This window comes from Kryptolebias marmoratus, linkage group LG1, assembly GCF_001649575.2.
Source record: "Kryptolebias marmoratus isolate JLee-2015 linkage group LG1, ASM164957v2, whole genome shotgun sequence".
NCBI classification, from domain to species: domain Eukaryota; kingdom Metazoa; phylum Chordata; class Actinopteri; order Cyprinodontiformes; family Rivulidae; genus Kryptolebias; species Kryptolebias marmoratus.
This window is the reverse complement of record NC_051430.1, coordinates 26989357-27008695: the sequence shown is the minus strand read 5'-3', so window position 1 is coordinate 27008695 and position 19339 is coordinate 26989357. Positions and strand designations below refer to the sequence as shown.

Here is a 19339-nt window from a genome sequence, read left to right as displayed (position 1 = left end):
GGGTTCAAATGAGAACAACAGTTGAACAATCCAGATTATCACTAACAAATGGCACAAAAAGATGGTGCATGTTAGAAACTCACTCTGTCACCTTGGGGACCTGGAGGGCCCTCTACCTTGCTGTCATCTCCCTGTTCTCCCTTAGCAAACAAAGCATGTTTCACATGTTTTATTGAAACACATGGTTTGCTATCTTTATATAAATAGTGAATCATTAGACAAGTCATTACCCACAATGATCCCATTTCACGTAAATGGAGTCAGTGTTTGCTTAAGGAGTTTTTATGAGATTCATTAAACAATAGGCATGAATGTGTATATAGTTATGAGCTGCAGATGTGTCAAAAGAAATAAGTAAACAAAAAGATTAATATTGAATCTAAAAGAGGAAGGATAATTATCGAAGGCCAGGGGCCAAAGAAATCTAACAACTGCATGAATGAAAAGCAATAAACTGTATCTTTAGCAATTCAGAGTTAAATGTAATTCAGATTTGTATCAACAGCATAGTTTTAGCACCACAATTACCTGGCACTAAATTGACAATCATAAATTTTACAATGGGCTGTGTGATAGCGTGGTATTGATTTAATTAGAGCAGAAGCACAGCAATTAGACTGAGGATACGGGCAATGAGAAAACAACAAATATCCACATCCAGATGGCTTCTGCCCAGGGACTAAAAAAAATGCAAATTAGTGTATCACTAAAGTCTGGTGCAGTGTGTATCGTTACACAGTGCTCCTGTCAAATAAACACAAATTATGTGGCTAATATCTACTAAATTCAGCGTATAGGAGTCCAGGTGCTTGGCTAATTACATACATTTGACAGTGTTGAGTTAATCTGCTTTGTCCAGGTAATTAGGAACAAATTCAAATCTCACTGCATCAAAAAACAATCATGCACTCAGAGCTACAATCTACCAGAGATCATAAAACACAATCAAACCACACTCAGCTGTTACAGACAGTCAACAAAGACTGAGGAATGATGTACCTTTTCACCTTTTTGTCCAGGAGGTCCAGCTGGGCCTGTTCGTCCCATGTGGCCCTGTAAACACAAAACGAATGGCTTTATGTCCTTCCACTAATACAGCCTCCCAGCCTCCACATCATTACACTATGTGATAATACATGTTTGTAACAAAGAGAAGCACATAAAACTAGTTAAAACTTCTGAAAACATTTAGCAGTGAAACTATGATTATACACTCATTGGCCACTTTAGTAGGTACATCTGTTTGACTGCTAAATAAAAAGCTAATCAGCCAATCACACTACTTTTAGGCATATAGACATGGTGAAGATGACTTGCTGAAGTTAAAAGCAAACATCAGAACAGGGAATGAAGGGGATTTAAGTAACTTTGAACGTGGCATGGTTGTTGTTGCTAGACAAGCTGGTCTGAGTATTTCAGAAACTGCTGATCTGCTGGGATTTTCATGCCCAACCATCTCCAGGGATTACAGAGAATGGTCTGAAAATATCCAGGGAGTATCAGCTGTGTGGATGAAAATACCTTGTTGAAGTCAAGAGGAGAATGGGCAGGCTGAAAGTATCTCAAATAATGACTTGTTACAACCCAGGTCTGCAGGATACCATCTCTGAATGTACAACACGTGGAACCTTGAAGCAGATGGGCTACCACAGAAGAAGACCACACTGGGTGCCATTCCTGTCAGCTAAGAACAGGAAATGGAGGCTACAACTCACACAGGCTCACCAAATTTAGACAATAAGAGAGTGAAAAAAAATTCTGATGAGTCTGGATTCACTGAACTCCAATAGTCTCCACAGCCACCAGATCTCAGTCCAGTTGAGCACCTTTGGGATGTGATGGAGCAGGAGATTCACATCATGGATGAGTTGCTTACAAATCTGCAGCAAGTGTGCGATCCTAACATGTCAATATGGGCCAGGATCTCAGAGGAATGTTTCAAATGTCTTGTTGAATAGATGCCATGAAGAACTAAGGCAGTTCTGAAGGCAAAAAGTGGTCCATTTATGGTTGTCAACAGTGACGCATAGAAACAATAATTAACCGTTTTAGCAACAAATAAAGAACAGAGTTTTTTTTTTTCATTTAGTAAATCTAGACAGAAAATGCCAATGAAACCCCTGAGGTTTATTTAAAAAACAGGAGTGGAGATTGGACTTAGTTATTCTATTAATCATTTAAAAGCTTTAAATTTCCTTGTTGGATGAAAAAACAACTGAAATCCCACCAGAAATTAATCTTCCACAGAACAGTTTTATTGTGCAACTAACATTTAGGACCACACATCATCCCCGCATTTAATCTTTTTCTGCTATAGAGGAAAATCAAAATATGACTCCAACAGAAAAAATATATTTATGATCTGATCCAGTCATAATAATTAGGATACTTTTTAGTATAAAAAGCATCTCTGCTCTTAATTCTTAGAAGTAATTTTTACATTTAGAAATGTTGTGCAGCTGCAGGTTTAAATGTCTGGAAAATCCAACGTGAGATGCTGTCAGGATTTATGCTTTATGCAGTCAATGTTAAAAACTCAGGAACTGTGCTGCAAAGAAAGATCACTTAAAGATTTTAAATGAGAGTAAATGTAAAATGTCTAAAATATCAAGTTCTGTCACTTTACCATTTACATTACTAACAGATTATACAAGGTTTTATGTTAATGTCACATATTGGTATATCTGACCTTTTTTATTTCTAAAGCCACAAACTTATACAAAATAATGTGTTTGAACATGATGAAGATAAATTATCTGAATGAGAAAACGAATCAGTGGAAGACAGCTGCATCAGGCTCCTCAAGAGAGGACAATTCAGAAAAAAATGTCAAGGGTTTGTTAAAGAAATCCTGCCACTGGGCTGAATAGGTCCACAGAGTCAGCTGCCATGGCAACAGAGAGCTTTAATAATCACTGCCGTGCAGAATAATAAAACACCAATTAACAATAGCAGAACTGTAAAGGGAGAGGTTCTACCAGAGAGACAATTGTGTCATTCAACAATGTTCTTTATGAAATGCAAACCTTTAAAAAATATGATAAAGACCTGTTTAAAAAAAAAAACTTCTAAAAGTAAACTTTAATGCCTTTAGATAGAAGTCTAAAGATTTCAACTATAAAAACTAGACCTTTGGTTGATTTTCTAAAAGGTTTTTTATAACATTCAGCAACTACATGCTTGAAATTCAGTGCTTACCTCATAACCTGCTGTGCCCGGATCACTTTGTTGGCCCATTGTCCCTGGAGCACCCTGGAGTAATAATAAATATATATAAAATTCCTGCTCATACACAGGAACCAATTAAATCTTTCAGTTGGTGTTGAGCTCATACCACCGGCCCAATGGTTCCTCTCGCTCCTTTCTGCCCAACAAATCCCGGCTCCCCCGGCTCACCAATTGGACCAGTCTCACCCAAATGGCCTTGCTGACCTTTGCTCCCCTGGAGAAAGGCCACTAATGATCAGGCATGTACAAACATGCTGGAACGGCTGTGAGAGGAATCCGACGATTCAAACATCTAATGCTAAAAGTCCTAAAACTCTATTTGACAAGCATTTCAAACACTTCTCGTAAGAAGGTTACTGACCTCACAGTTTGTTTACAAGTGCAGCAGAGAAATATTCAACTCCCTGTACAAAAGACTAAAACTGAGGGGCACCTGAAAAAATGAAAGCAGTGCTTAGAGCCAAGCGAGTGAACTGACAAACCTTCTCCCCTGGCTTTCCGCTTTCCCCAATTTTGCCAGGTTTGCCCTCCTGACCCTGGTCAAAGAAAATCAAAAGAGGGGTTTAAGTGGACAAAAAAAAAAGAAGCTGTTTTTATTAGAAGTGAAAGAAATTTGAAGACGGCTGCTGAGGAACTCACCCTCACCCCCACAAGACCAGGTGGGCCAGGTGGACCTTCCTTTCCTTTCAGGCCAATTTCACCTCTGTCTCCAGGGTTGCCCTCTGGGCCAGGATCTCCCTTCTCACCCTGGGGAGAGTAATACAAGTGCAATAGAAAGGGTGGCACCTTTGATTTAAACTGCACTTGTTTTTCTTGCAATAATCACAAGAAGCCTTAGAAAAAATTCTGGCCTGTTGTCCTTTTTTAGGTAATAACTAAAAACCATGTTTAAAACAACAAGCTGCAAAATGAATATTAACAAATAAAATACTTGAAGTAATGCATATCACCCGCCACCTCTTATGCCAGAATGTTACCCTAAGATCATCGTATGGTTAGAAGGGATAGAGTTAAAGTTGTTTTGATCAAACCTTGTGAATGACATAATGCAGGATCTCATGTGAGATTGTGAAATCTGTTATCACTCAGAGTACGTGTTGAGGATGACTTACAGCTACAACCATATCAAACCTTAGCTCAATGTTGGTTAATTTAACAAAGTTAGCCAGTATTATGTTGGCTAAGTTCACTTAGCTGTAGCGGCCATCTTGTATTGGGTTGACTCCGAAGGTTATTCAGATGCAGATGCACAACCAATGATTTCTGAGAGTTTTATTAAAATCCAGTGGCTCATGAGATATTTTGCAAATAGACAAACAGGACCTATGTCAACAGCTAATGCCAACATTTTAAGCAATGTACAGTTTGTGTTGTGAATTAGTCTCAGCCACTAAAACACCAAATCTTCACCCAATATCTGTAAAACTTGATTTACAGATATTTTTGTATCTTCTGAGATCAGTTAGTTGTGGCGGCCATCCTGAATGTGGTGGACTCCAACAGTTAATTACTTCACGAGAGCTTCATTAAAATCTATTTAGTGGTTGATCAGATATGTTGCTAACACAACAGACAAACACGCACATAGACACAGGCAAAAACATTATTGCCTTTTCGCCTTTGGCAGCAGGTGATAAAAAAAAATGAATCAGGTTATAAAAAAAAAAAACATTTTATTTGTTAAAATTAGAGACTGCTTTGAACACTAATTTATATAAATAGCCTATCTGTACAAAAGCTGTTACTTTTATATTGCTTTCTAGATTGAAAAGTCATTTTTTTATGTTTTATAACAAAAACTTAACCTACCTTTTTCAAATAGCTCTACTGTTTTACATTCTGTCATTTTCATCATTAATACAGCTAATAAGGCCTCATCCAATGAGTCTGGAGATCTTGATGTATAACATGAAGTTATTATTTACCAGTCTGGGGGAGTTTCATTCCTGAGTGTTGAAATCTACAAATAAAATCCTACATTTTATCCATTATTCACAGACCTTGAACAAAAAGTTCTGCTGCAGTGTTCTGAGCTACAGCTGAAGTTTCTCCAGTGACAGCTCAGGCGTGTAAACAAAGAGCTGCAGCCGTTGAGCCAGAATGACACACAAGCATGACTTATTTATTAGTTTGACACAGCAGGCTGTGAATTGGAGCCATTTCAAAAGATAAAAATACAGGAATAGGACTTGACATGTTGTTCAAGGTGTTTATAGTCCCAGAGCGTTACGTGTCATCAGAAAGTAGGCCAGAACTTCAGCTCTGATGCAATTTTACTGAAAGACACTGTCTGTCCGTTTAACTTTTTAAAACGTAAAAGCCTCTTTTCCTTCTAAGAAAATAAATGTTGTGGAACTTCACAGTAATTCCATAAAATGGTTTCTGTATAAACCATAAGAAATGTAATGAAAAACTAATGAGCAAGCAAACAAAGAGAGTGAAGCACATGAGCACAGTCAAGAAACCATTTAGCCAATCTGTACATAAAAACAGAAGCAGACGTGATTAAAATGTCATTTGAGACCAAAAACTGCAGAAGATTAAAAAAAAAATCTTGACAGATGTCTCTTCATAAATGGATGTTTCAAAGGGTGCTCTGAAATGTTCTTTTCAAAACAAACTTAGTTTTTTTAAATTTCACACTAATTAAAATTCATCTGACTTCCCTCTACACAAAATGTATGTACATGAAAAGTATATAGAGATATTTTTACTAGCCTTGAAACGTCTGATTTTAGCTTAGTATCTGTAAAACTTACAGAGGTATAGCTGCTTTTGTGCAGCTTAAGTTTAAATAGCCGTGGTGGCCATTTTGATTTGGGTTGACTCCAAAAGTTAATCAGTTGTAGATGTACATCCACTGATTACTTTCGGAAAGTTTCATTAAAATCCATTCAGAAGTTCACTATATTTTACTAACAGTACAGCTAAATGAGCACATGCACACACATTATTACTCCACCTTCACCTTTGGTGGAGGGTGACAATTATGATATATTTGGCATTGCATAGTGTTTTCACAACATGAAAATAAAAAGGAAGAGATCAATTTTTGCACCGATTTTTAATCCCCAAATAAGAGCAACGCTGCACAGCCATCAAATGATTTCCACCAGGTGCTGCACTGAGACTCACATCAGTTACTCTCCAGAAAAACTGAAAACATTTTGTGCAGCATGAAACTCTCAGGTTGACTCTTACAGTCTAATACTTTCGGCAGTTTGGCTCTGCTGTAAACAGAAACTATTTTAGTTTTGTTGCACTGCTTGGCAGACAGCGGAGCTCTCAAAATATGTTTTTCTTTTTATAGAGTGTCAACACAATGCAGACTAAAATGTGACAAAATAAAAGCTGCTTCAGTGGAAAGTTTACTGAAATGAAAAGGAGAGCCCATCAGGTTTGCAGAATCAGTCGGAGCTGAAAAACAAACAACTTGTTTTGTATTTAAACTTGCCTTTACTCCATTAGGTCCACTTGGTCCAACCTCTCCATCCATGCCCGTCTCACCCTGACAGACAAGAAGAACACTGATGTGGCTTATTTTACACCGTGTAGAACAGGTTAAATATTTTGTTAATGTTGCTAATTATTGCTGACAGGTTTCTAGGATGCATCCAGTGATGTTTAAAGAAAGAAAGCAGTGAATACTCACTCTCTGGCCAATCAAACCCTGCTCCCCGATGGTGCCAGGTGGACCAACAGAACCCTGAGAAACAGAGAAACGAAAATATGACGATAAGGATGTTGATTTCTCGATGACAAACTCCTTATAACACACACAGGACCGTTAGCTATATCCAGTCAGCCCACAGGTCAACGAAAAATCCAAAATCCAAAATGAATCAAAACATCACTGCTTTTATTTTAAAAATGGTTTACCTGTGCTTTTAATTTGAAATCTACTCAGTGTTTCCTTTAGCCTCTGTGTTGCAACGAGTCTCTTCACTGTTAGCGGAGTTTGTGAAAGATTAAGGAGTCTGTCATGTCAACACATGGTAAAACTGTGAGGTTTTCACCAACATATGGACTTTTAAGTGTTTACTCACTGAATTCAGCAGCAAAGCAGTGAGCTTAGTTTGTGGAGAGCTGCATGTTCTTTTGAAGGATTATAAATTAAATCAGCACCATCAGACTAAACATACAGAGAAAAACAGAGAAGCTCCTTCGTCCAAACTGTAAAAAGCAATGAGGCCTTTTTACCAAGAGTGTGAATGCTGACTCAGCATCCACACAATAATCTGAAGAATGTTGTTTGTTGAGAATATAGTTTCTGTGCTTGTATTGCACCCATGTTCTATGATTGAGGCACAAATGTCATTTAATTCAATAAAGGACTTAAAACCCTACGTGGGTTTTAATTGCAGGAAAAACTGTAGCTGAAGGTTTCATTTCTCATGCATGGTTTTCCCCACCTTCTCTCCAGGTTCACCAGGCGGTCCTCTCTCTCCAGCTTTACCAGGGGGCCCCTGTCAGAAACAGCGACAGCCTTTGTTATTTTGTGCTGATGTCAAGCTCAACGCAAGCTCTAACACGAGTTGTGTGATCAACTCACCATCGGCCCCATTGCCCCCAGTGGCCCAGTCCCTCCTGCTGGACCTGCTGGTCCCTGCAGCAGCAAAGCAGCAGCATCAATAAAAGAGTTAGGAACATTTTCTAGTATCGGAGCAACACCTCATGTAGTGACAGTAAAGAAGAAAAATGTGAAAAGAGATAAGCGCTCAATTGAAAGTGTGGATTTGTAGAGATAACTTGATCTGAAGAGCTAAGAATCTTTCAAACAATGAGCCAAAGCTTCTGAAAGTGATTAAAACTGACTGGCTGTTATTGAGATACATTTAGACGACGATAAAGCTGCTTCTACAGGAAAGAAATGGTGCAAATCAAATTATCTTAGTTGCTCGTGTCCAGGAGTCTTGGACAGTAGCAGAGAAAAAGGATTAGGCTGCTCTGAGCTTTTCCAGCAGAATAAAGGTTTCTACGAAAAGCTGAAAAAAAGAGTTTTTAAAATGAAATTTATGTATGAGCAAGTTGAAAAGTGCAAAATAGGGATACTTAAGTTCTTTCTGGGAACAAATCTTAATATTTTATAGCATAAAAAGTTGAAAGAAGATGTCTCTGTTGCAAAAGCTAAAATTATTTCTTAACTAGGGGGGCCAAAATACTAAACAATAATAAACTTACTGGTTCTCCAGCAAATCCTTTGGCTCCTGGAAGTCCTGAGGGCCCCTGAACACCCTGAAAATAATGCATGAAGTGTGTGTATTCATATTAAAATATTAAAAGCAAAAGGAGAAAAATGTGCATCATACAAGTCTGTTTAATTCATAACTTTTGTGTGAAACGTGTCCCCATCTAATTAAAAACTGACAAGAAGACTTTGTTAGTCCCAGCCACTTACTGGAAATCCCTTTGACCCAGCTTCACCCGGCTCACCAAGTCTTCCCTTCAGGAAAAACAGACACAAAGAGAAAAAATAAGTTAATGAGACACATATGAATGGATTCAGTCAGTGTAAAAACAGGACACTGATCTGCTCCATTTAGTTACTTTGGTTTCACATAATAAATTTTCATGTTGTAGAAAATCAAAGTAAATTAAAAAAAAGTGTATTATTTTAACTATCTGTTAATTATCTTAACAGACAATCATAATCAAACATACTGTAGCCTAAATTAAAATCCTTAAATTACCTTTATAATCAAAGCAGCATTCCACATCTCAAAGGCACTTAACAAATGTGAAATAATAGATACTTTCACCTGTTGGATTACATTAATATGCTTTTAATTGGTAAAATAAAGTTTTTTAAATCTTAAAAAGAAATCACACCAAATTATTCTGCACCTTCCTTAGACTTTTTTTTGTTAAATCGTGGAAAATAATAATTAATTTTAAAAACACCTGCAGATTTTGTTTATTATAACGCAGAGAGAGAGACAAACCAAATTTTTGTGTTTAACATCAAAATCACAACTTATACACTATCAGATTTATATTCTTTCTAATGTGTGCAGCTATTCTTCAACCTTAAGAGCTTTGAAATGTCCAGCTGTAACCAGGACTGGTGCATGGAATAAAATAATTTCTGCTCGGAGAGAAAAGTATTGAATTTTTCTCACCACCTCCCCAGGGAGACCCAATTTTCCTGGTGGACCATCAGAACCCTGCGAAGAAAAGCCATCAGTTAAACGAGCTTTCTGAAATTCAGCCTGCAGTTAAAAAGTGTCCAACTGCCAAGAGCCATCAGCACCATTAATAATGTAAAGATTCTCCTTTTAAACGTGCAGTTATGGAACATGTCTTCAAAATATCCTTCAGACGTTAAAAATAGTCAGTAATTACAGCAGCTAATAACTGGTAAGATTTCTTTTTGTCGCCACAATTTTGGGTCATTTTCTTTATCTTTGAGACATTTTTAATGAGCGCAGCTAGAAATCTTAAAGCCGAGTGTTTCTCCAAGTGACTTTAAAACAACATTACCAACAATTAGACACGTCTTGAACATGTTAGCAGTTTTCACTTTTGACTCTGTGACTGAGCGCTCACCTTGACCCCTGTAGTCCCCAGCTCCCCCATGGGACCATCAGGGCCTCGTGGACCCTGTGAAAATAAATATTTATCATTAATAAGCACCTCTATAAAGTTTTTATTTTAAAAAAATTATACTTTTGTTCTTTAATCTCCATTTTCTTTAGTTGAGCATGAAAGACTGGAGGCGGTGCTTTTGGATTTGTTGTCTACTTTGTTTTTTTTTCCCCACACTGCAGAGACATCATCAAAGACTGGAACTATTTAGCAATAACTTCACATCTACAGTTTTTCTCTGCAGTGTCCCAGGTCCCCGCTGCGCACAACTTTGTCCCCACTTTTCCACAATCATAACTGTGGTATTGCCTTCACAGTGGGATAATTGGAAAGAAGTCTTGTCGCTGATTCACTCTAGACTTTAAAACTGAGCTGAACTATTCACTTGAACAACACCAGAGCTTTTTGTTAGATGGTCTTAAAAGCATCTTATATAAGGGATGTAAGCAGGGGAAAATATAGCTCCTACCTACATAAGGCCTTGAGATGCTCTTTGTCTAATGGTAATAACAGACATATGTGTTCAAAATTGTTGCTTAGGGACTAAATTGGGTTTAATTTTGTGTAACCCCGTCGAAGCTTTAACCAGCTGATGACCAATATAATTTTAAAGTGAGAGTTTTGAACTTGAAGCAAAAATAATGTTAATATAAAACACTTCTTAATAACTAGTGAAAAGGTTTTTTGGAATAATTTTATCAATAAATTACCATCTTTCTGCAGAGATATCAATAATTAGCTGCGAAAGAAGAAATCCATTGAATTTATTTAAGAGCTAGTATTTTGTACATTATGGGGGAATTTCTTGTTTCATTAGCCTTTAAACTTAGACATAATGGGAGAGCTAACATTTTAAAGCAAATATATTCAGACTACATGTTTTCAGTGCAGACTTTTACTTTCCATTCTCCCAGAGTTAGGCTCTTTTTCTTTTTCTAGATCCCTTCAAGCACACGAGCTTGGAATTCACCCATTTTAATCAGCAGTGGAAACACGAGATGAAATGACAGTAATAACAGGCTTGCAAATAGAACTGCATCATGTGAAGCTTGAAAATAGCTTGCAAATGTCAATTTGTTGAGAGATTAATTCAGCTTACTGAACTTGGGTAGGTTTTGTCTAACCAAAAACAAAGTTATTACCTGGCTTTAGAAAACAGGCAAAATCTACTCCTTGCAAAAGTCCTGCGGTGATTATTGATGCAATATAACTCTCAAGGCACTCAAATGCTACATTGTCATGTATTTAAGCTTGAAAGTGCTTCTGCGTTCAGTGCTGTCTTGAGTCAGTCTTCATTTTTTTTAAATGTTGCTTGCAAGAAGCCTGACTTTCCTGTAATCTTTTAACGTGGGTGTCGTCAGAATTTCTGCAGGCTTTCCAAGGGTTTTTTTGAAGGTTCTGACCATTTTCAGAGGAATGTTTTGTTTGTTAAACCAGTTAACTCTGATCTGTGAATCATTCCGACATCACAAAGATCCTAAAACCAATGAATGAACCAGTGTTGTGTCAACATATCACAAAAAACTTTGTAAAGTAAACCAATTTACTTAGAATCTATAGGCAAACCATCACAAAGACAAAGTTTATTCAGATTTATTTGGGCAAAACCATTAAAAATACCAAAAATAACAGTTTGACAGACAGATATTATATTAGTACCCTGCTGTAGATAGTTTCCAAGACCTCACTACAAAGCATCTTGTTGAACAAATTCCCTTTTTTTGTATTTATCTAAAAACTGCTCAAATATTTCAGTTTGGACTGAAGTAGCAAAATAAACACAAATTAACCCAATTAATCATTTAAAAAATGGTACAAACTCCACTAACTACTTGTAGACTGAATTATGCCCATTTTCTTCCATTATTTGTTAGGAAACCATAAAGAAATGCAATCTACTGATTAAGCAATATTTAAATACTGATTAGAGTGACTCACCCTCCTGCCTTTGGGTCCTCTAATGCCAGCAGAACCTTGTGAACCAAGAGGCCCCTGCATGTGTGTGAAAAATTATTCTTTGAGTTAATAAAAAATGAGATGCAATGACCAGTCTCCTTATCTTTAGTAACAGGAAGATAGTAAATGTACAGAGAAGAAAAAGGTGATATAAAGTACAATATTTGTTTTTAAGCCTCCCATTTACTGAGCATTTTGAAGGTTTTATAACATATTAAAAGCTGCTTTGAGTGCTCATTTAAAGCTTAGAAAGAGCAGCTTCAGAGTAGCAGCTTAAATGAAGGATGGAGCGAGTTCCTTATCCTTGTAAGGCCTGGTTGATTTTCAGTACACATAAACCTCTGATAATGATTAACTTACTGGGATCCCCTGTGGTCCAGGTGGTCCTGCCTCTCCAGGCATTCCAGTGTGACCCTGACAGATGCAACATCATACTAATTAAATCTCAAGGATTCATTGAAATAAATTCATTTTAAAATCAACTCTCAGAATTTTGACCAAAATTAGATTCAGTCTTTCTGAACGAATCACACCCACATCCCTGACAGATGTGGACCTGAATGCTCCCTGTTATGAGAGGTGGGATCCAGACTTACTCCTTACCATCGGACCTGGTTCACCTGGAGGCCCGGGGACACCCATTTTACCTCGATCCCCCTGAGGAACCAAAAACCAAAATTAATGAATTGACTTTTAAAATATTTATCTTTAAACTGCCCTGATTAGTAGTGTAATGGTTTGAAGAGCTGACACTGAAGAAATGTCAGTAAAGTAGGACTAAATGAGACTGTGGTAACCTTTTCTCCTGCGATACCCAACTCTCCAACGGGCCCGATAAAACCCAGCAGTCCCTGAAGGAGAGAAAACACAGCCTCTTATATTTGTCTTAGTTACAGTATGTGAACTTCATTATAGGCTTCTCATTAATGGCCGCTCATCTCAGGGGCTCCAAGAAAACAGAGAAACACAACAAGCATCAAACATAAATGAGAAAAAGAGGAGAGGAATCCTTTACCTTCTCGCCAAGCTTCCCGACCTCGCCAGTTATCCCCAGCTCACCCTACAGCAAAGCAGCTAAATTAGCATTTCACAAACTTATTCAGGCGTTTCGTTTTTTCAGTTCACTTCTGTTGAAATGGGCTTAGAAGTCAGTTCCCCTGTGGTAGCAGAGAATTAACATCTAATTTACACATATTCAGACGTTACATTATCATAAAAAAGAACCAGGGAGAGAATGTTCATTTAAGGATGACAGGAGCTCAGCGGTTATTGTGGGACTGTTAAGTCTGACCTTGGGTCCGTCTGGGCCTGTCGGTCCAGGGAATCCTTGCCTCCCAGGCCTGCCCTGAACAGAAAGTGAAAATGAGAAACCCGTACAGCAGCTCCACGTAATTAACAATAAACTTTATTCCTCAAGTAGAAGGTGCAGTGTGTCAGTCTGCTGCCCCCTATGAGGCTGACTCACAAAAAAAAAAAAAAAAAAAGCAGAAATATCCCTTTGTGAAATTTGTTGATCCAGATAACAAAGCGGACTATCCGGCATCAAAGGCTTCTTTTCACTTCTTATCCTAAAACTTCTTGGTCATTTCTGTTTATTTTCAGTTATCATTTGTGACTTTTGGGAAAAGATGGCCAACTGAAGTCAAGCTCAGCAAAAGAAGAGCTGCCCAGGGAAAGTGTTTTCTGTAGTTAACTCTCAGATGACTGCTTTCAAACACACCTTTGAACAAATATACTCTTTGTGAATTTTAATTATGATAAAATAGTTCAAAATTATCCAGCTTTTCTTTTAGAAAGTCACAATTTATCTTCCTTTCTCTACTTTCTGCCTATGTCCAAATACTGATATAAAATATTATTACAGTGAAGAATAGTGGAGAAAAAAATAAAGCACCTTTTTGTAAATATTTGATCATCTTTCAATTAAGTACCTGTGATACTGAATTATCAAGGATAAAAAAGTTTTTGACACTATTGATAATAATATATAATTCAACAAACTTAAATGGCATGGTATCATAGGGGAACTGGGTAACGTTTAGGTAGACAGCAGTTTGTAAAAATAGGGGAATTGAAATGGATTCATCTCATGGATTCAGCTTAAAATTCATTCAGTCATCAAGGTTTTGCTTTAAAATTTGCTTTGCTTCTGTTTGTGATTGTGAGCGATGTGTTTATGGTAGAAAACGTCGTAGCAATTTGCTGACCAGTCTGGGTAAAATGAGCTCACAGCAGCCAATAGGACACAAAGTTTAAAACAATGGAAGAATCGGTCTGCCAGACCTACAGACTGTAACTGCTCAGTCATCCAAACCTAAATTTAGACAGAACCACTGGTGTGCAGCACATTTTGTGGCATTTGTGTGAAACTCCTGACTGGGTCATTTGCAGGGCTCCTTCAATCAGCACTCACCTCGGCTCCGGCGGGTCCTGCTGGCCCAACTGGTCCCGGATCACCCTGAGAAAAAGAGCGGCGCTCATGTTAAAGGAAAATACACATCATTTATATTTAGCTCGTTTCCAGAATAAGTTAATCCCACCTGAGGGCCAGGTTTTCCTGCCGGACCTGGCAAACCTCTTGTCCCTTCTATTCCCTGTGGATAAAGCACTGAAGGTGAAAATTCATTTCATTTTTCATGACAGAAATGAGTTCATGTTACGTTACCAACCTTCGGTCCCTCAGGGCCATTTTGTCCTGGTGGGCCAATGTCACCCGGGAAGCCCTGTGAAAATCACATCTGCTTTATACCTACATGCTCACAGTTTTGCACTGACATACAATATGACTGAATTTATTCATTTATTACACTTATTTTTACAGATTCAGAATCTCCACTACAAAAGAAGGCACGAGTTAGTCTTACTTCTGGGCCAAGAGGACCACGTTTACCATCAGGACCCTTTTCACCAGGTTTACCCTAAGAAATTTCAACATACCGGTAAGCAAAAGACCACTTCACAGCACAGCAAATAAAATGAAAACATTTTGTAAAAGCATCATAATTTGTTAATTTATGTAAAAAAAAAATCTTCCTTGTAGAATCTCTAAAAAGCAATTAAATGGTCAAGGAATAACTTAGTAGTAGATTTTTATAAAGCTTCAGAAAACTAAAAAAAAAGAATTAGTTTATTGTAGTTTTTTTATAACCACAGCCATGATTGTTGAAAGAGCAGAAGACTGAGTTTTTTTTATTTAAGAATCCCTAATTTGATAAGTGCACTGAGAATATTCAGAGTGCTTAATCATAAGAGCTGACTCTTAAAACCCAAATCATTCCAACTACTTTGCTTTTTCAGTGTCTCGGTGTTTAATTATACCAACATCTATTAATATGAGGGTCTTCAAGGTCCCTCACCCCATATTTGAGGATTTTTACTAAGATTTTTAACCAACGTTGTCTAAAGATTTTAGTTTATAACCAAAATTTTGAAGATATTTTAAGCTCATTTTCTTGAGCAAAACTGTAAACTTATAAAAATGTTCAAAACTAAAAACGAAGAAACTATCATCTCTTTAAAGTTTATCTCAGCTCTGTATAAAAATTTACTAAGCAGTGCAGCCAACCTTTCTATCTGAAAAAATCCAAAGAATCTCTCTAAAGCAGTTGTTCTGAGAACTACATCTGGTATAAGTCAGTAAATGCTGTATTAATAACACTGTATGGCTTTTTAATGCCAAAAACGCTACATGTGTAGTCAGAAATGCATAATCAGTTAAATTAATACTTTTTTCCCCAAATGGTACACGGTTGAAAAAGGGACAAAAATACCTGTGATCCATGTTTTCCACGAGGACCTGGCAACCCAGGTGAGCCACGGTTGCCCTGAAATAAAAATAGAGCCATAAAATCATCAAGTACAAGACAAAGTATATCAAAGCAAGAAATACTGAAATAAAAGCACACATGGTACTTGGCAAGAGGTTTCTACATGAAGCTTTTAGATGTTTATTGCCGAAGCAGAACCACCAATGAGCCGTTGTTTCAAAGCCATTTCACATCTTCACATCACATCTTAGAAAACAGTAAATGTACTGTGTGCACGGAAAAAACACTTTAGAGAGCAACACAATGCACTTTACCACAGGTCTTAACAGCCTGTGTACCCAAACACTTTGACTGTGTCAGGGATAGTATGTGTGGAGCTGATCTGGGAGAAGAAACGAGGAACTGCAACAACAATCTTCTTCCTAAATAATGATTCACTGTGTCACATGAACACAGACCAACATACCTTGTCCCCTTTGAATCCACACTCCCCCTGCTCTCCTGGTAAGCCAACATCACCCTTAAATAAAGCAGACACATTAAAAACAAACAAACAAACATCTGATAAAAAAACTTGTGGTTTGAGTGCTGAGTAAGACATGCTGTGTCACTTTTTCTTCGAAGTCAAGAGTTCTTAGAATTTGTGACATCTAGAATTGAAAACAGAAGGTTATTAATTTGAGAAAGTCATGTGCTGATCACCTTATCACCTTTCAGTCCTGGTTCCCCTGGATTTCCAGGTACTCCCTTAGATGCAAGACGAAAGATAACAAAAAGGAAGATGAGATGAATAAAAATAAAACATGTTTAGTGGACAATCACAGCTATTCTGGTCATCCAGGTTTATATACTGGAGAAAAAAAATATCTTAACACTGACCATGTGTCAGGTAACAACTAAATCTGCCATATTAGACCCAATTAACATCAAATTAGTGCCAAATACAGATTAAAAAAAAAAACTGCATCTTCTACCTTGAGTCCTGGAGGTCCTGGTAAGCCCATGATGCCGACAGGCCCCATGTTTCCCTGTAACCAACACACAAAACACAAAGGGCACAATCCCAGCTACTGTGAATAACCAAGGCAGAATGTTTTCAAGAAATGAAAATATATTTATGTCTAACACGCTTTAAAATAAGGCAGTTATTGATCATTTTTGCCACTCTTGATACTACAGAAGGTATCTGGATGCTTCGTCCTTCTTCATTAATGTCTATGATTGTGCACCTCTGTGGGAAATTACCACAAATGTTACGAGACATTCTCATCCTTAAGCACAGCTATCAAAAAAAAATAAATGTTACCTTAAGAAAGTGGAAGTAATAATGGATACAACAACACTCACAATAAGACCATTGACTCCACACAGACCAGGAGCTCCCAGCTCCCCCTGAAAACAAACAGGAGAAAATACACATTAAAGAAAAGCATGCAGAGCTGTATGGGCAGAATACAGTGTGTTTCTATGTTTTCTCTGATAAACCCTCTCCCCCCATACTTTGATAACACAATAAGTGTTTCAGCTCCTAATTTTAGTGACTTGGCTCCGGACACAGAGTGGCTTGTTGCCCAAACAATCTACTTCACAGCCACACGCCAAACCAACATCCTCTCCAACCTGCGCATACAGTGGAGAAATTGAGGACACAGGAGTGCACAGTGTGGCCTTCCTGCCGTCTCCTCGGTCTCTCTTTGAATGAAAAAGAGATGAATAAGGCCAAACGGAACATCCCGTCTTTCCTCTGGAGAGAGAGGGAGGAAATGTAGTCTGAAGGTCTGAAGGAGACTCTTGGAGGTCAGCCAATCTTAGTCTAACACTGACCTCGTCAGTCACGAACAGTTAGGGTCAAACTAAAGAAAGTGGAGCAGTGAGTGAAACTGCTGCCGCTGCCCTCATACCAGTGTGGATTATGATGGGGGAGCAAACAACAGCTTTACAACCAGTATTGTGTAAGAATAAAATGGTCCAGAAATATGCAAATAAGATCTGACTTTGTTACTCTGCACCTTTCAGAGATAATGCATGATCTAAAAAATAGAAGTGACAGAGTAGCATTTTGTATTTGTTTGCTAAATAAGTTCTTTTATGTGACAATAAAATGTTATTTGATGAATTCTCTGCCAGGTGCGATGCTGTGGGCCTATAAGGGGTATATCATTGTATTAATAGAACTCCTTTTTTCCACTTACTGGGTTCCCATCAGGGCCAGGAGGTCCTCTCTCACCAAAGTCACCAGGAAAGCCCTAGGTGCACATATAAATAGATCATCAGGTAACCATAAAGACAGCTGAGTGACATTATCATGTTCATATTGTCAAAATGCTCATTTTTTTGTTGGATACTTTGATCCCACATGATTTGTCAGTTAAGTGGTTATAACAAACATTGGGGATCAGCAAACTGGATCCCTAAACAGAAGTCTGCAGCGTAGAGCCAAGCAAATCCCATTAAATATGCTCCCAGAGCTTTTATTCCTGGGAGACCGTCAGGAAATTCCATGGTTGAGTGTTTTCGAGTGTCCATGCGTGCGCACGCTGGCAGGGAGCACTCAGCAGCCTGCAAACCAAAACCCCCAGGACTTGCCTAAATGGCTGAATAAAGCTGCTTGGCCCAAAAACTGCTGACTGAGCTCTTTTTTTTTTTTTCCCAGTTCCATTATGGAGGCAGAACACGAGGTGTGACGCAGCCGCGAGGCCACACGCTCATCGTGTGCTTGTCACCACGCCAAGGTCAACACACATCACAGCTGAACAGTTGGCTTTGAGAAAGAGAGGGCTGCAGGGACGCAAATGACAGATGGCAGAAAGGCAAAGATCTCCCTTATTTTCTGTCTGAAGACAGACAGCAGATAATTCAATGAAAGAAGATGCCAACATTTGACACATGTGGGAAGAATAATGAATAGTAACTGGTGCAGTGCAAGAAGTCTACCACAGATTTGTAGAATCCCTGAAAGCGTCAGTAACTTACTCAGTTTGATCAGTTCGACAACTCTCTTCTCTGAGTTTGAAGAAACTTTTTTATACATTTATATATATATATATATATATATATATATATATATATATGCGTGTGTGTGTGTGTGTGCGCGTGTTTAAGTAAAGTTTTTCATTCTCCAAAATAAAAGCCACTACATTAATAGCATCTGCACAGCTGACACAAGAGAAATGCATTTGCACATTTTCATGTTTTTCAAAGCACATGTACTTGTCATTTTTCTTCCACTGTTGTGAAAAGTAAGGTCAGTTATTTTGTCCAAGTTGTTTTTTCTTGGCTTTTACATGCATACTTTTAAACCTCAGCATATGTCACTGACCATAATTGCATAACAACTTTAAGAAATCATGTACAGCCCACACTGAGCCTGAGAAATATTCCATGTATGCAAGTGATTACGTGCAGTATCAGTATTTTCCATGTTAGCCTGGAGCGATGGGAAGTTTACTTCCAGGCGCCGATGACGACAGACTTTCCTCGTCTGTGGGTTAAGCCTCCAGAGGGCCAAACCCACAAGTAACACATCCCATTATCATATCTGTCCAATGCATTACAAGCCCAGTAATAAGCACACTGTCTGCAAAACAAATCTTCTTAATTAACGCCACCCAGAGCTAATTAATCACAGAGATCATAAATACCCCCCACTTTACAGCTAAAAACCAGTGATCAGGCCCGAAACCTGGGAGTAGTGATGGACTCTGACCTGAACCTTCAAAACCACATTAAGACAGTCACAAAGTCGGCCTTCTATCACCTGAAGAACATCTCCAGGATTAGAGGACTTATGTCTCAGCACGATC

At 38.0% G+C, this 19339-nt stretch overlaps 1 protein-coding gene across 2 annotated transcripts in view; it reads right to left on the bottom strand.

Moving 5' to 3' along the window:
• col27a1b (collagen, type XXVII, alpha 1b) overlaps positions 1-19339 on the bottom strand; it is a 62425-nt gene that overhangs the window by 9621 nt on the left and 33465 nt on the right. For both annotated transcript variants that reach the window (XM_017412078.3, XM_017412080.3), the window contains exons 13-42: positions 17729-17782; positions 16884-16928; positions 16511-16564; positions 16239-16283; positions 16003-16056; positions 15540-15593; positions 14634-14687; positions 14439-14492; positions 14310-14363; positions 14183-14227; positions 13061-13114; positions 12785-12829; positions 12567-12620; positions 12373-12426; positions 12130-12183; positions 11752-11805; positions 9775-9828; positions 9348-9392; positions 8627-8671; positions 8410-8463; positions 7781-7834; positions 7641-7694; positions 6881-6934; positions 6683-6736; positions 3868-3975; positions 3711-3764; positions 3335-3442; positions 3199-3252; positions 1000-1053; positions 84-140 (exon numbers count right to left, since the gene is read on the bottom strand). In XM_017412078.3, the coding sequence (XP_017267567.1) occupies positions 84-140; positions 1000-1053; positions 3199-3252; positions 3335-3442; positions 3711-3764; positions 3868-3975; positions 6683-6736; positions 6881-6934; positions 7641-7694; positions 7781-7834; positions 8410-8463; positions 8627-8671; positions 9348-9392; positions 9775-9828; positions 11752-11805; positions 12130-12183; positions 12373-12426; positions 12567-12620; positions 12785-12829; positions 13061-13114; positions 14183-14227; positions 14310-14363; positions 14439-14492; positions 14634-14687; positions 15540-15593; positions 16003-16056; positions 16239-16283; positions 16511-16564; positions 16884-16928; positions 17729-17782 (1677 nt within the window). The remainder of the gene's footprint in view (positions 1-83; positions 141-999; positions 1054-3198; positions 3253-3334; positions 3443-3710; positions 3765-3867; positions 3976-6682; positions 6737-6880; positions 6935-7640; positions 7695-7780; positions 7835-8409; positions 8464-8626; positions 8672-9347; positions 9393-9774; positions 9829-11751; positions 11806-12129; positions 12184-12372; positions 12427-12566; positions 12621-12784; positions 12830-13060; positions 13115-14182; positions 14228-14309; positions 14364-14438; positions 14493-14633; positions 14688-15539; positions 15594-16002; positions 16057-16238; positions 16284-16510; positions 16565-16883; positions 16929-17728; positions 17783-19339) is intronic.